General features: G+C 40.1%; 1 protein-coding gene across 1 annotated transcript in view; it reads left to right on the plus strand.

The window, feature by feature from the left end:
* The window catches only part of LOC135111905 (uncharacterized), a 30,789-nt gene extending 15,818 nt beyond the window's left edge, over nucleotides 1–14,971 (plus strand). The window contains exon 5 of the mRNA XM_064025602.1: nucleotides 14,884–14,971. Within this exon, the coding sequence (XP_063881672.1) occupies nucleotides 14,884–14,971 (88 nt within the window). The remainder of the gene's footprint in view (nucleotides 1–14,883) is intronic.
* Nucleotides 14,972–16,737: the final 1,766 nt, after the last annotated feature.

Consider the following 16,737-nt stretch of genomic DNA (forward strand, 5'->3'; position numbering starts at 1 on the left):
TCTTCCACCGTGTTCTTATCTCGCTTGTTCATCTACATAGTTACATACTTTACTGATAGATCTATTTATCATTTTTTTCATATATTTTCATTCATTTATTATGTTTCAATGTTTGGAGGCCATCGTTCAGACCAAGGGCATCACATCTCTTCACAGCGCACAGTTTAAATAATACACATTACACACACATCAGGGAAAAGTAACACGGATTTTTTTTGAGACGGCAAGAATAGATGAAAAGATATTAAAATGACCAGAATGTAGCCTCTCTCTCTCTCTCTCTCTCTCTCTCTCTCTCTCTCTCTCTCTCTCTCTCTCTCCTCTCTCTCTCTCTCTCTCTCTCTCTCTCTCCTCTACATGGCCCTTCTCTTCATTATCGAACTATAAGAAAGGATTTGGTCAAGGGAAACAAAAGGTGGAAAAAAAAATAAAATAAAATAAATGAAGCTAAAAAATTAAACAATAAAATTCTTTAAAACCTAAACGTGACAGGATTCTTTACACTTGGCCTTTGAAATGAAACCTTATGGGAGTTTCAGTGTTGGAGAGCGAGGGGCCGAGAATCATGAAGGGAAGCATGCCACGACGGTACTGAGGCTTAGAAGGAAGACACACCTGCAGAAGGTCAAGCAGGTGTGTGAGGTCACGAGAGAGAGAGAGAGAGAGAGAGAGAGAGAGAGAGAGAGAGAGAGAGAGAGAGAGAGAGAGAGAGAGAGAGAGAGAGAGAGAGGGAGAGAGAGAGAGAGAGAAGAATTGTGGTAGTTACATTTTTTTTAAAGTTTCTAGTTGTAACCAGTTATAATATTAGCATCATCATTACTCCTCCTCTTCTTCTTCTTCTTCTTCTTCTTCTTCTTCTTCTTCTTCTTCTTCTTCTTCTTCTTCTTTTTCTTCTTCTTCTTCATCTTCATCTTCTTCTTCTTCTTCCTCCTCCTCCTCCTCCTCCTCCTGCTGCTACTACTACTACTACTACTACTACTACTACTGCTACCAATGTTACCATCACCACCACTGCCATTATCACTGTTACCAATATCACCATCAACACCACAACTGCCACCACAACTGCCTCCACCACCACCACCACCACCACCACGACCACCATTACCACTACTACCACTATCATCACGGCCATTCGCAGCACCATTAAAGGACCATTATCTATTTGTATCCTGTTCTCCCCCTTGTTGTAGTTTTTTGTTTGTTATTTATTTTTTTTATGCACTGGAGTGACAGATGAAGGGAAGAAACAAGATTAGGAAGCAAAAAAAGATGAAAATAAAAATGGGCCGCTGATAATTGTCTTTTTAACCCGAAAAAAAAGAAAAAAAGAGGAAAAAGGAACCTAACTGTGTCTCTCCAAACCCATAAAGAAAAAAGAAAATGAAGAGGAAAAAAAGTCTCTTAAATAATTATTGTATTTCTAAGCCAGAAAAAAAAGAAAGGAAAAAAAAAAGACCCTCTATTCGTGTCCCCATCCCAGAAAATAGAAACATAAGTAAAAATAAAAAAAATAAATAAATAAACAAAATGCCCGATTATTGTCTTGCCAACCAACGAAAAGGAAAAGAAAAGAGAAAAGGTTAACTAAATGTCTATCCATCTTCCTGCCTCTCAAAAGAAAAAAAAAAAAAGAAAAGAATAAAGTTTACAAACAGCAGCAGTAAATAGATTATCAAACACCCTCATCATACACCAACCAAACCCCAAATACCTGCCCCACTCATGCATTATCACCCCACCCCCACCACCACCATCACCACCACCACCACCACTCCTTCCTCCATTTCCGTACCACCACCACCACCACCACCGCGATCACCATCATCATTACAACCGCCATCATCGCCGCCACTCCCACCCACACCGCCACAAAAGGAGGGGCGTCCAGGTGTCCCGGGTACTGCTCCACACCTCAATTGCCTCCCCACCTGTGCTCACCTGAAGACGTGCGCTCTGACGCTCACCCCACTTTGACATGACTTCAGTCCTCAAAAATTTTCCTTGGCTTTTTTACCTTTTCACCACGATAAGTAACAATTCACAACACTAGAAATTAAGTGTGAAGTCTTAATAAGTACATACAAGAAAGAAGGGAATGAAAAAGAATGGATTTTTTTGCAATTTCTGATCTGTATAATGTTTGAGGTGACCGTATAACAAAATATGCAACGTCTGAGAGTGGTTAGTGATTGAGGAAAGATGTGTCAAAAAGCAGTGAAAGGGTTAATACATGTTTTTTTTTTTCTGATTATTCCTTAGTATAAAACGACACGTAAATAAATGTTATGTGAAAAAATAAAATTGTCTTTCTTTATCTGTAAATACTCCATAAACGCTCGAAAATATGAGATACAGCGTTCTGTCTTCATTTTTAGTACACGTAGCACTTTTTTTTCGATTATTTACGAGCATATGACGAGACTTCTGTAAATAAATGCCGTCTGAATGTGCCAATTTATCATTCTTTAGGTACAGATACTCAACAGGCGATAGAAAACAAAAGATGTGAGTCATGGAAAGGCGCATCTTCACTTTTTTGTCCACGTGGCGGTATTTCCGATTATTTCCGAGATACGACGGCACTTCTGTAAACAAACGATACCTGAATTCCTTAATTTATCGTTCTTTGGGTGCAAATATTCACTACACGATAGAAAACAAGAAACAAATTGAAAGGCATTGTTTCATGCATTGTTTCCGACTGCTTGTTGGTATGTGATTGCACTTCTGTAAAAAAACGCCATCTCAATGTGTATATCATTCTTTACATGCAAATTTTCACTAAACTCTAGAAAAACAAGAATTATAAGTCATTAAGTGGTCCATCCTGACTTTCTCAGTACACCTGGCGCTATTTCAGATTAGTTCTTGGTATATCATTACACTTTTCTAAACAAACGCCATGGAAATGCGTTAATTTTTTTCGTTCTTTAGGTACAAATATTCAAGAAACACTGAGGTACGAGAGGTCAAATAATTAAAAGCCACTTCTTGACTTTTCTGTACATGACGAGTTACTTCCAATCAGATCTTGGTACATGATTACACTTCTCTAGACAAAACGCCACCTGAATTAGTACATTTATCTATCTTCATGTACAAATACTGGACAAACGCTAGAAAACAAGAGACATAAGACCATGTGAGTCATTAAGTGCGGTACATCTCGATTTTCTTAGTACACTTGACATCATTTCTGATTAGTTCCTTGCAAACGATTACACTTCTTTAAGCAAGCGCCATCCGAATGCAATATTTTTTTCGTTCTTTAGGTATAAATTTTCACTAAACACTGGGAAACAAGAGGCGTCAAATAATCGGAGGCCACGTCTGAACTTCCTAGAACAATGGGGAGTTATTTCCGATCAGTTCTTGGTACAAGCCGACGCTTCTCTAAACAAACGCCTTGTGAATGAAAAAAATGTATCTTTCTTCGGGTACAAAAACTCACCAAACGATAGAAAATAACAGAAACGAAATAATTAGCCTCGCCGCACAAACCTTTCAACTTTCACCCTATTCTGTCCACCTCCCTAATGCAAGAGTTCACCAGTATCCTTAATCTCTCATCTCTGTTAATGGTGAACTCTGGAACTCCCCGCCTGCTTCTGTATTTCCCGCCACCGATGAATTTCAAGAGGGGGGTTTCAGGACACTTTTCCTTATAGTTTGGGATAAGATATTTTACTACTATGAGGACTGGCACCTTCACTGGCCATTTTTCTCGGCCTTTTTGTTGCACCTTGGCTGAAAGTCTCTTTTTACACTACAAAAGATGAATAAGTAAAAATTAAAGTTCTGTCTTGACTTCATACACGATGAGTCATTTCCGATCACCTCTTGTATGTGTTGACGCTTCTCCACACAAACGCCATCTGAATGCGTTAAATATATTGTTCTTTATATGTAATAAATTCTCGTTAAACGTTAGAAGACAAGAACAAAACAACTGAAACCCCGTCACCCGGTCAGCCATCTTGAGACACTGTTTCCGATTATTTCTCAATACATGATTACATTTTATTTTCAAACAAACGCCATCCGAATACTTAAGTTTATGATTATATTAGGTACAAATGCTATAAATATAATCAATCCCGCTCCCCCGTCTTCCAGTCGGCCATCTTGACGAGGCATTGCTTCCGATTATTTCTATTATATGATTATACTTTTTAAACAAACGCCATCTGAATATGCAAAATTATCATCTTTTACGTACAAATCCTCACCAAACACTAAAACATAAATAAAAGCCCAGCATCAATTGTTCCATCTTGACGAGGCATTGTTTCCCTTACACGGTGACACTTTCCTTAACGAGCGTCATCTCAATACGTAAATTTATCACTTTTAGGTGCAAATGCCCACCAAACACCTGAAATATCATTGAAACTTCGCCTTCAAATGTTTCATCTTAACATGGCATTATTTCCGATCACTTCTTGGTGCATGACGACACTTCTCTATGCAGGCACCATCTGAATGCGTCAATCTGTCATTCCCTATACACAAACATTCAATAAACGCTGAAAACAAGATATGCCAAATACTTAACAGCTTCTGTCATGCAGCGGTCCGTGAATCACCAATTACTGAATGTTGCTGGAAGGACTGTAAACCAAAAACGCCAATACGTGAAAGAAAAATCGAAATCTTTTCACTGCTGAACAATTTTCTCTATAATCATCAACTTTTCACACACAGAACATAAGAAAACAAGGGAAGCTACAAGAAGCAGCCAGGCCTACACGTGGTAGTTCCTTCACTGACATACCTTCCTATTTCCACATATCATCCTCGTCCATAAACTCATCTAATTTTTTTTTAAGTTTTCTCATGACTAGTCACTAGCAACCTGATCACTGAGTCACCGTTTTGTAGCACATTCTCTAAAATAGTTTTGTTGTCGAGAAAACACAAAATCAACCATATATTCTCCTTTTTTTCCTCCCTCTTATTTCAGTGCGTCCTTGTAAGCAGTATTTCTATTTTTTTTTTTTTTATGTGAGCGGCACTGGCCTAGGGCAAAAAAAAAGAACGAAGAAAAAAAAAAGTTACCATTAAGGTGCCAGTCCCTGTAAAGAAAGGTCATAAGTATCATCCAAAGCTGAAGGATAAGTATCTCGCAGTGCTCAGTGTTGACAGGGGGCGGCCCAGGCAGTGAAGGTACAGGTGCACTCAGGCCTCAAGACACTTCTGGCAAGTTTTCTGTCTCCTTTACGGACTGACATCTTCACTGGGAATTTTTTTTTTTCTCTCGCCAGTTTTTATTGATCTCGCCAACAGTTCTTACATAAAAAAAAAAAAAAAAAAAAAAAAAACGGACAAAACGACATAAGTTTGGAATAAAAGAACGCAAATTAGAGACAAAACAATGCAAATTGGAGACAAAAGAACGTAAATTTGAGCGAGCTCATTCTTAGTTCCTGAAATGATCCTCGCCTTTCTTTCCCACCCCTGCATCGGAGCCGTTCAATTGCAGAGAGTGGAAGAAACATGAAAATGACGTTCGTAATAATAATAATAATAATAATAATAATAATAATAATAATAATAATAATAATAATAATAAAAATAATAATAATAATAATAATAATAAAAAAAAAAAAAAAAAAAAAAAATAATAATAATAATAATAATAATAATAATAATAATAATAATAATAATAATAATAAAAATGGAGGTGGAGGTGAAAAGAGACACAGGTGTTATGGGGGGAGTTTATTTCCCGACTAGTTTCGCTGGTGCTTGAGTTCCCCTGAAGAAGCACACCTGTGTCAGACCTGTGTCTCTTTTCCCCTCTGACTCCAACTTGTCAAAATGTACCAATAATATAACAACAACAACAACAACAACAACAACAACAACAACAACAAAACAACAACAATAACAACAATAACATTAATAATAATAATAATAATAATAATAATAATAATAATAATAATAATAATAATAATAATAATAATAATAATAATAAAAGAAACAAAGTACGAGATGGAGAGAGACGATCTTTAGTGTTTGCAAGAAAATTATAGAATAAACAAGTAAAGAAACAAACAAACAAACAAGCAACAAACATATAAGACTAAATAAAACTAAACTAAATAAAGGAGCATTGCAAGATGTTAAGCGATTAAAAGACACACACACACACACACACACACACACACACACACACACACACACACACACACACACACACACACACACACATTCAAAGAGAGTTATCAAGCCTCACAGTCCCTCACACCTCCCTGAACACCACCCAGGCTGGGAGTAATGGCCAGGGGCGGCGCCGAGAGAGCAGACGGCGGCGCGGCGGTGACTGGTGCGTGCGTGGCTCCAAAAGGGCACCCAGATCCGCTACTCTCCCTTCACGCCCAAACACCGCCATGACACGAAGCTCCCCCAAACAGACTGAACCTTGGAGTGTGTCTGATGTGGTGTGTGTGTGTGTGTGTGTGTGTGTGTGTGTGTGTGTGTGTGTGTGTGTGTGTGTGTAAATATCGTCTATGAGTATGTATGAGTAAATGTGTGTGTGTTTAGTGTTTGTGAGTGTTAGCGTGCGTTAATGTGCATGTGTAAGTGTGTTTAAGTGTACAAGTGTGTGTAAGTAATTGTACGAGTGTGTTAAAAGTGGTGTGTGTAAGTGAGAATAGTCGGATGTGTTAGAGGTGATCTTTATGTGTGAAGAGAGTCGTACGTGTTACTGGTGATGTGAACTACTAGTGGAAGAGTCTAATGGAGGATAAGTCGTGTGTTATTCACCTCGACTGCAACCCAGCACACAATTACAAACAGGACACTTGCGGCTCTCAGAACAAGTTAGCGTGTTCTATAACCTCTCACCACGTCACCTCGACCTTAACTGCTCTATCAGATGTCGCAGGGGTTTCCAGGGTGCTTCCGTGATTCCAGTGGAGGTTTATCGATTATTCTGTCAGTGGAAACACTCATGAAAACCCGATTAGTCTGTCTGCGGGGGATATTACGGTTTTAAGGGTTTCCAGCGGTGTTTTTGCTGGTTCTAGTGACGCTTTAGAAGACATAAGGGTTTTTCAGGGGTGTTTTCGTGATTCTATTAATGGTTTAACGATTATTCTACACAGCAAGTAGGAAAGACACCCACAAGAACCCGACTACTCATTTCTGCGGAGGATATAAGGGTTTTCATGAGTGTTTTCATGATTCTAGTGATGATTTAATAATTATTCTGCACCGTCAGTAGGGAAACACTCGCGAGGGTTAGATTCTGTGGATGGTAGGAGGGTCTTCAGCGGTGTTTTAATGATTCCAGTGATGGTTTAGAAAATGTAAGGGCTGTCAGGGATTTTAGTGATTCTACTGATGATAGAAAAGACACAAGGGTTTTCAGGGATGTTTTAGTGATTGTAGTGATAGTTTTGATGTAAGGGTTTTGTTTTCATGGCTTTTCGTTATTCTAGTGAAAGTTTAGAAGATGTATAGGTTTTCAGGGTTTTTCGTGATTATATTGATGGTTGAACGATTCCTATGCACCGCCAGTAGGTAAAACACTCACAGAAAACACCGACTAGTCATGTCTGCAGAGGATATAAGTTTCCAGTGCTATTTTCGTGACGCCAGTACAGCAATAAATCCGCAACCTGTGCGCGGCGACTCTCACCAAAGTGCGCCGCCTGATTTTACTTTACAGGTATGTGTTAAATGAGTCGGCTTTTAGTAGACCTGCTCTCACTGACTATACAGGGTTGGTGCCGCAAAGTCCAAGATGAAGTTTTAGTGCGCCACGAAGCAACACAATTTGAGAGGCCGTGTTCTAGTGATGCCTTAACGATCACTCCGCGCCGTCAGGAGAAACACCACTACCCGATTTAAAGAGCCTGAAGAAGACCAGGTGAGGGAAGAACATCAAGGGGAAGACGGAGAGTGAGAAGGATGGCATAGCGGTAGAAATGCAAAGGATGGGAGTCACGGAGGAAGATGCAAGGGACAGAACTGGAGGAGACTCGTACACAGCGCCAACCCCGGACTCGAGGGAAACGACGGGAGGAGGAGAAGAAGAAGAAGAAGAAGAAGAAGAAGAAGAAGAAGAAGAAGAAGAAGAAGAAGAAGAAGAAGAAGAAGAAGAAGAAATGGGAGAAAGACCTATGAATTATCTCTGTGGCCTTTGAAAATAGCCCTGATAAGAGAACAGATCAGAACACGGGCTTAGTTTGAACAGGAGACACGAAGAGAGAACAGAATATGCGTGCCTAAAAAAAAAAAAAAAATATTGGAAATAAACACAAGCCGGTAAATATTAGTAAGTCAGAGTATACCTTTCTATATCTGCCTCACCCTCGTCTAGATGTGAGGCAGGTGTGCAGTGATCGCTGTGGGCTGCCGGCGCCACACACCTGCCCTTCCTGGCGCCACTCAAGTCCCCAGGTTTGGTTGTTACGCATGAAGGAGACTGGCCAAGGCGGCACAACAAGGTGAAAAAAGCCTGTTATATTATCGCTCTGTATAAAGTTAGTGAGAGAGAGAGAGAGAGAGAGAGAGAGAGAGAGAGAGAGAGAGAGAGAGAGAGAGAGAGAGAGAGAGAGAGAGAGAGAGAGAGAGAGAGAGAGAGAGAGAGTTAACTATAATTTCTGCAAAACATAAGCTAGAGGACAGAACAGGGCAAGACACGAGAAAGGGAGAGAGAGAGAGAGAGAGAGAGAGAGAGAGAGAGAGAGAGAGAGAGAGAGAGAGAGAGAGAGAGAGAGAGAGAGAGAGAGAGAGAGAGAGACTTTTATGGAGCTGCCCAATTTAGTTCAGTGTTCATCCTGTGTTGCCTTGAACAGTACCACCGACACAGGACAGGCAGAGACAGAGAGTTCCGCCGCCACACACTTGGCTCACACACTGCATTATTCTCTATGTACACAATGGCAACTGTACTCCGTCCTTCCATTCCCTTCCATGGCGGCAGACTTGTTGGCCCTGACGTCACGAGGCTGTTGGTGGCAGTGTACTATCTCATCTAATAAATAAATAAATAAATAAATAAATAAATAAATAGATAAATAAATAAATAAAATAAAATAAAAAGATTAAAATTTAGAGCTTTCCCCCCCCCTCTCTCTCTCTCTCTCTCTCTCTCTCTCTCTCTCTCTCTCTCTCTCTCTCTCTCTCTCTCTCTCTCTCTCTCTGTATTAAAGTTTCTTTTTTTCAGGTGCGTGAATTAAGTGTGAGTTTTGACTTTTTATTTTTTTCATTCTTTCTTCCATTCTTTCTTTTCTTTTCTTTTCTTTTTTTTTGCGTTCGTGTCCAACTTTCGTCACACGCAAGAATAAAACGAATATACAAACAAACTAATAAACGGATTATTAACTGGCTAACTAACTAAACAAATAAAAAAAAGGTAAATTTTAAAGGTTCCCCCCCCTCTCTCTCTCTCTCTCTCTCTCTCTCTCTCTCTCTCTCTCTCTCTCTCTCTCTCTCTCTCTCTCTCTCTCTCTCTCTCTGTATTAAAGTTTCTTTTTTTCAGGTGCGTGAATTAAGTGTGAGTTTTGACTTTTTATTTTTTTCATTCTTTCTTCCATTCTTTCTTTTCTTTTCTTTTCTTTTTTTTTTGCGTTCGTGTCCAACTTTCGTCACACGCAAGAATAAAACGAATATACAAACAAACTAATAAACGGATTATTAACTGGCTAACTAACTAAACAAATAAAAAAAAGGTAAATTTTAAAGGTTCCCCCCCCCCTCTCTCTCTCTCTCTCTCTCTCTCTCTCTCTCTCTCTCTCTCTCTCTCTCTCTCTCTCTCTCTCTCTCTCTCTCTCTCTCGATTTCCACATTATGCACATACACGCACACACGCACATACACACATACACTCGCACACTCACCGTTACATTATCAACATTTTTTTCGCACCAGACGCTGAACAAGCAAGTTATATTATACCAAATACGAAGTAAAATGTTAATGTACTAAAAGCATTTCCATTAAAGACGAGGAAAAAAAAATGTTAAAAAAGGTAAAAAAATCAATATACTTATGAAAACTGATCCACCAACTCATGCAGGATTTGTGAAGCTGTGGTTAGGGGGGGAGGGAGGGGGAAGGGAGGGAGAGAGGGAGGGGGAAGGGGGGAGGAAGGAAAGGAGGAAGCAAGATACGATGAAATAAGGAATGAAATACTGAATGGGAGGGAGGGAGGGAAAGGAAGGAAGGAAGGAAGGAAGGAAGCAAATAAGTAGAGAAGCAAAGAAGGATAAATAAAAGAAGAAATCAATAAATAAAGAATGAAGAAAGAAAGAAGAGGATGAAAGAAAGGAAAGAAAGAAAGAAAGAAAGGAGAGAATCAAGCAAACAAGCAAGGAAAGAAAAGAAAATACAAGGAAAAATTTATAGAAAGAAAAGAGGAAAAGAAAGAGAGAGAAAGAAAGAAAGACAGTGAAGAAAGAAGGTCTAATGAGTGATGTCATTTCTGGAAACTTAGCTTCTAATTAAGTGTTTCGGTCATTTTCCTCCTCCTCCTCCTTTTCCTCCTCCTTTCCTTGACTTTCCCTCTATTAATTTATTCCTGTTTAAGCCATTCAGTCAAGCGTCACACAATTTACGACACATTTACACAACATTCATCCTCTTTTCCTTCTTTTTTACGTCTCTCTACTTCCTAAATCGCCCTGAAAATAGTTAGAATTGCTTTTTTCTTTCTTTTTCTCTCTCTCTTTTTTTTCTCCCTTCAACGGGTATCACCATTTTGCTTCTTTATTCTCGACTGCTTTTTTTTTTTTTTTCTTTTTGTTCTTCGTTTCCTTTCTTTTCGCATCCACCACGTCCTCGGCAGCGCAGGGCCACGCCAGCACATCATCACGTCAACACACACGCCCGCGGTTAACGAGAGGCGAAAGCTTATGAATAAATGAACACAAATAAGGTAACCATTTGATACATAAATGATAAAAAATATGGGAAAAAAAAGCATATTCCTCAGACTGCCGCTACCACATCATGAAGGCAAGAAGACGGAATGATAAGAAGAAAAAGGTACGTTAATATATTTTCTAATCTTTTTCACTATTACTGCTACGTATAGAAGACAAAAATGGGCAATAAATTAAAGGAAAAAAAAGACTGTATTCCTTGCTCTATTGCTACTGAGTATAAAGACAAGGCAGATTAATAGGATGGACAACATTATGCTATTAAACTAATACTGTTACAATGAGACGAAATGGCTAGTAATCTATAACGAAAAGACTTGTACATTCCTTGGACTACAGCTACAATATGAAGACAGACTGACAGGGAGGAAGAGAGAAGACAGATAAATAGGAGGAGAGACAAGACAGATAAATAGGAGGAAAGAGAGAAGACAGAAGAACAGGAAGGAAGAGACAAGACAGATAAAAAGGAAGAACGAGACAAGACAAAGAATACGAAGAAAGAGACCAAAAGAATAGGAAGAAAGAGAAAAAGAAAGATTAGTAGGAAGAAAGAGACAAGACAGATTAATAGGAAGAAAGAGACAAAGATTAATAGGAAGAAAGAAACAACACAGAAGAATAGGAAGAAAGAGATAGCAGGACAGATTAATAGGAAGAAAGAGGGAAAGACTTTGCTATTATGACTACTGAAATGTAAGGAAAAGACAAGTATATTCCTTGGACCACAGCTGCTACATGAAGACAACAAACTGGATGAAAAAAAATGCTGTTATATTTCTTCTTTTCTTTTATGTAAGAAGGGATCTGACCGAAGGAAACAAAAACTAGTGAAAAAAAAAAAAAAAAAAAAAACTCAAGGCGCCAGACTCTACTGCTGCGTAATGAAGACGAGAATTAGCAAGAAAATATAACCGGAAATTTATGTTCCTTATTACGAGGCAAGATTGCGGTAAAAATAGAATAAGATAAAATAAAATAGATAAATGAATGAATGAATGAATGAATAAATAAATAAATAAATAAATAAATAAATAAATAAATAAACAAAAGTAAAATCAATCAAATACAATAAATAAATAAGCTATCCAACTAACTATATAGAATAAAATAAATAAACAAATACAACACTGAGACTGGTACTGGATGAAGACATTATCACCATTAAAATAAGAACAAAAACGAGAGTGAGAGGGAGGGTGGTGAGGGTGGTGAGGGTGTTCCGTATGCCCCCCGCTGGCTCGTCATGAAGGCCGCGGCACACGAAAGGCGTGTTGTTTATCCTGGCTCCGCGCAATGGAGACAGCAGGTGAGTTCATGATGTCTTGTTCCGTTATGAGTTGAGACACAACCCCGCGTGGCCTTAGGGAGTAGTGTGAGTGCTGTCGTTTTCACAAGCCGAGAAATATTCTCCTCTCACTCTACATTGTTTCATGCTTCCCCTCAGTGTTAACCCTTTCACTGCAATTTGGTACATTTTTCTTTAATTTCTAAACTCTCTGAGACGTCTTTACTTGTTCCACAGCCACGTCTGATCATTAAACTGACTACAAATTGCAAAATCCATTCTTTTTAGTCCCCTTCTTTCTTGCAGATGCTTATAGAGATTTCATTCATTACTTTTAGTGTTGTTAATTGCTTCATATCGCAGTGAAAGGACCGTATTCTGAAACACTTCTGCACCGCGCCTCCACTACTTTCAAAACCCTCTAGTTGAAGCTACGTAAGTTTTCTTTAAATGTGTTTTTATGGTTCTAGTAATTAATATATTAACAAAACTTCTACATTGCTAACATCTCTGTGGCCTTTGGAAACAGCCGTTGTGAGAGAGCAAGGCGTTTCTGAATGCGGGTCTCCTGATTGGCTGATTGTGACAAAAGCTGGGGATTCATACTTTTGGCAGATCACATAATTTAAGACTGAAGAAAACATAAATAAATAAAAAAAAAAATCATAGCACTTACGTTTTTATTCTACTGTGCCTTGTTTTTTTTTTCTTTTTTCTTCAATTTTAAGTCCTTTCATTTCCTGACAGTCTACCAAAAGCTGGCAATTAACAGTGTTTGTGGGTCAGCGAGTTCAAGATTGAAGAGGAATATAAAAACAGCACTTACTCTTTTTTCTCTACTGAGCTTGATGTTTTTACTTTCTTTTTTTTGTTTTTTTGTCCTTTAATTTTCTCACAGCGTAAGAAAGCCTGGCGACTGACAAGAGTGTTAGCAGATCAGAGGACTTAAGACTGAATAGGGGGAAAAAAAGGGGAAAAAAAAATATCTCACCTGTACTGGGTTTTATAATTTTCCTGGGTTTAACGTTCCCCCTATTTTCCAACACTACCAAAACCGGGCGACTGGCAAGAGTGTTAGTGCATCAGAGGACTTAAGACTGAATGGGAAGAAAAACAAGAAAAGTAAAACACAGCACTAACCTCTCTTCCGTTTTACAGTTTCCCTCAATTTTAAGTTCCCTGACGTGCTGTGAGCGCAACAAACTCTGACGGTGAATAAAGTCTTAACAGATCAGATGACTTTACTCCTCGCTGCTCTGGTCGTCCTTTGTTCAACCCTTTCACTGCGATACAAGAGAGTTAACAGCACCAGAAGTAACGCATGAAATCTTTATAAGCATCTACAAGAAAGAAGGGGATTAAAGAGAATACATTTTGTAATTTTCACCCAGTTTAAAGATTAGAGGCGGCTGTGGAACAAGAAAAGATGTCTCAGAGTGATTGGTAGTTAAGGAAAGATGTACCAAAGGGTTAAGAGGGCAGCGTAGTGAGACAAACGGACGGCGTAGAAACAAAAGAACAGGATGCAGTTAGATCAAACAACAAAAAGCACTGCAATAGGGGAAGCAGGAGGCACGGACGGGTTAACAGGAGAACTGGTAACGTATAGAGGCGAGGCGATAAAGCTTTGATTACTTCGCTTATTCAGAACAATCTTGGAGATTTGGGAAGCGGCACAAGGTTGGCGAAGAAGCAGCGTTGCGTTAAAAATACGGAGGAAAGCCAAAAGAGAGAACTGAAAACTGCAAGCCAATAACATCATTTTCTAAAGTTTTATCTAATACTTTAATTAATTGTAGCTATGAATAAATTTTTCAAATGTTCTGGCCAAGATATTCAGATTCAGACGGACAGTTAGGAGGAAAAGGAAGCGCAGGAGGTTTATCTTGCTCTCCCCAGGCACCACACCACGTACTCTTGAGGCTGTACTGCAAAGACCCGTATTCAGAAACGCTTTGCTCTCTCACCACGAGTTTTTTCAAAGGCCACAGGGATGATTAGCCGGGTTCTCACGAGTGTTTTTCCTTTTCATAATGCAGAAATATTGTTTATCTGTCACTAGAATTATAAAAACACCCCCAGTAAACCCGCGTCGCTTCAACTAGAGCCTTTTTGAATGTAGTGGAAGTGCGGCCAGAAATGTTTCAGAATACGGTCCAGAAAAGAGTCTACAAAGTGACGTGGTTATGGGGAAATGTTGTTCAGCACTGAAAGTATTAAGACTGAAGGACAAACGCGGGCAAACCACGCATACTCTTTTATATTTTCCCTCAAATTTAAGTTTCCTCATTTTCCGATAGTCTTACAAAACCTGACGATTGATAAAGGAATTGAGACATAGAAAAAAAAAAAAAAAGAAGGGTAGAACACACTATTTTTTACTTTTCCCTCAAATTTAAGTTTCCTCATTTTCCGACAGTCTTACAAAACCTGACGATTAAACACTACTGGCGCCGACCTCAACTTTTAAAAGCTGGTTGAAGTTACACGAGTTTTCAAGAGTGTTTTTTACGGTTCTAGTGGCAAATTAACAAGATTTCTACATTATGAACAGGAGAAACACTGTTGAGAACCCGGCTAATAATTCCTGTGGCCTCTGAAAATAATCGTGGTGGGAGTTGTGGGAGAATGGTGGTGGGAGAATAATCGTGGGTGGGTTTCTGACTACTGGCCCTGGTTATTAGTACATCTAAGCAGATCAGAGGACTTGGAGCAGGAAGGCGACGAAGTGGAAGTGAGTGTGCTGTGCTTCTCTACTCACACCAGCGCCCATGACTGTAAATAAAGGACGAGAAGGAAGGACTGAGCAGTAGTTTGGCATGGAGCAGAGATCCCTGATAAGATGCACAGCAGCCAATAGTTATCTGTGGCCGGACTGCGATGGACAACATGACCGCCAGGCTTCTAAACAGATGCACACCGCGCCATTACTCCTCTCCCAACACTCCAAGGCCGCGGCGGGGACATCCACTGGCCGCGAAGTAATGGCCGACAGATTATTGATGCGCGGGGCAGGACCGGCAGGGGCGCCACGGGAGGGTTGCAGGAAAGACAGGAAGGGGCGCGAGACGGACGCTTGATATGCCACTGATACCGATCTGAATCTCAATTGTCAGGCCAAAATGTATTCGAACCCCGGGAGAAACAAGCATTTGACGCCATTACAGCGATGCGGCGGCGATAGCGAGGCGGTGCGCGGCGGAAGCACTCACACGCCGCATCCTCGCGTCGCCTCTTATCGCGATACTGAGTGTGGACTCGGTTACAAGCGAACGCACACGTGTAATCACCATCAATCAATATCACTCTCAAATGCGCAGGTGTTAAGGAGAGCCACCAAATTTATATGCATAAATAACAAGCATCCTGACGTAATTTACTTCACGGCAACACAAACGCGCGGCAGTTGAGTTGGGAAACGAGGTAATTTGGCACAATCTCTCGTTCACTTCTCCATCAGTTACCGCGGGGCTGGGAAGGGGTGAGGTGGGCGAGGCAGGACAGGGAGGGTGGGGAGAGTGAAGGGGGGGCCACCTGTATATGGCTAGGTGCTTGGGGGGGAGGGTAGTGGTTACCGTGGGCGCAGGAGCAAGGCGCGGGACAACTGTAACCAAACCTAACCTGCCCACTGATTTACCTCTTCCTTCCTTCCAGTGTTTTTATGCATAGGTAATTTTAACGCGATAAGCTGCCAGGGAGGAGGAACTGGGGGGATGGGAGGGACTGGTGTGTGTGTGTGTGTGTGTGTGTGTGTGTGTGTGTGTCCCTCCCTTCATGTCTGTCTGAGGGTGTCTATGCGTGTCAGTCTGTTTGCCTTCCTGTCTGTCTGCATGTTTACCTATTAGTCTAGCAAGCAGGAAGACAAACAATCAGACGAATAAACAAGAAGACAAACTAGTAGAAAGACAAGAAGAAAAACAAGCAAGCAAACAAATAGACAAAGTAGAAAAACAAGCAGGTAAACAAACAAGCAAACAAATAAACAAACAAATAGAGACAAATAGATAACCAGACAAACAAGCAGACAGACAGACAAACAAACAAACAAACAAACAAACATACATACAAGGAATCAAACAAACAGGGCGACAAAGAAGCAGGCAGACAAACTGGCAGACAAACAAACAAACAAACAGACAAACAAACAGACAAACAGACACACAAACAAGCAGGCAAACAGGCAGACAGGTAAGCAGGTGTGGCGTGAGGCAGTAACCAACCGTCTCACTTCCCCCCGTCTCATCTAGCCCCCACCCACTCACCCACTCTCACCCACCCCCACGCCCGCCCATCACCCCCACACCCCCACGCCCTCCCCATCACGTGGCCTTGGCGTGGCAGGTTTCAGTGGCGGACAGATACCACTGATAACTCAACCCACATAAAAAAAAAAGGGCGAAAACTAATGAATAAATAAATAGCATAAATAAAATGAATATCGGTTACGTATAAAAAGTTAATTTGATAAAAGTAAACATGAAGAAGAAACTGAGGATGCGGATGATTTATAAATATTAGATTGGATGCACAAACTGAATTAAACTGTGAAAC

Source organism: Scylla paramamosain, chromosome 22 (genome assembly GCF_035594125.1).
Source record: "Scylla paramamosain isolate STU-SP2022 chromosome 22, ASM3559412v1, whole genome shotgun sequence".
Classification (NCBI taxonomy): domain Eukaryota; kingdom Metazoa; phylum Arthropoda; class Malacostraca; order Decapoda; family Portunidae; genus Scylla; species Scylla paramamosain.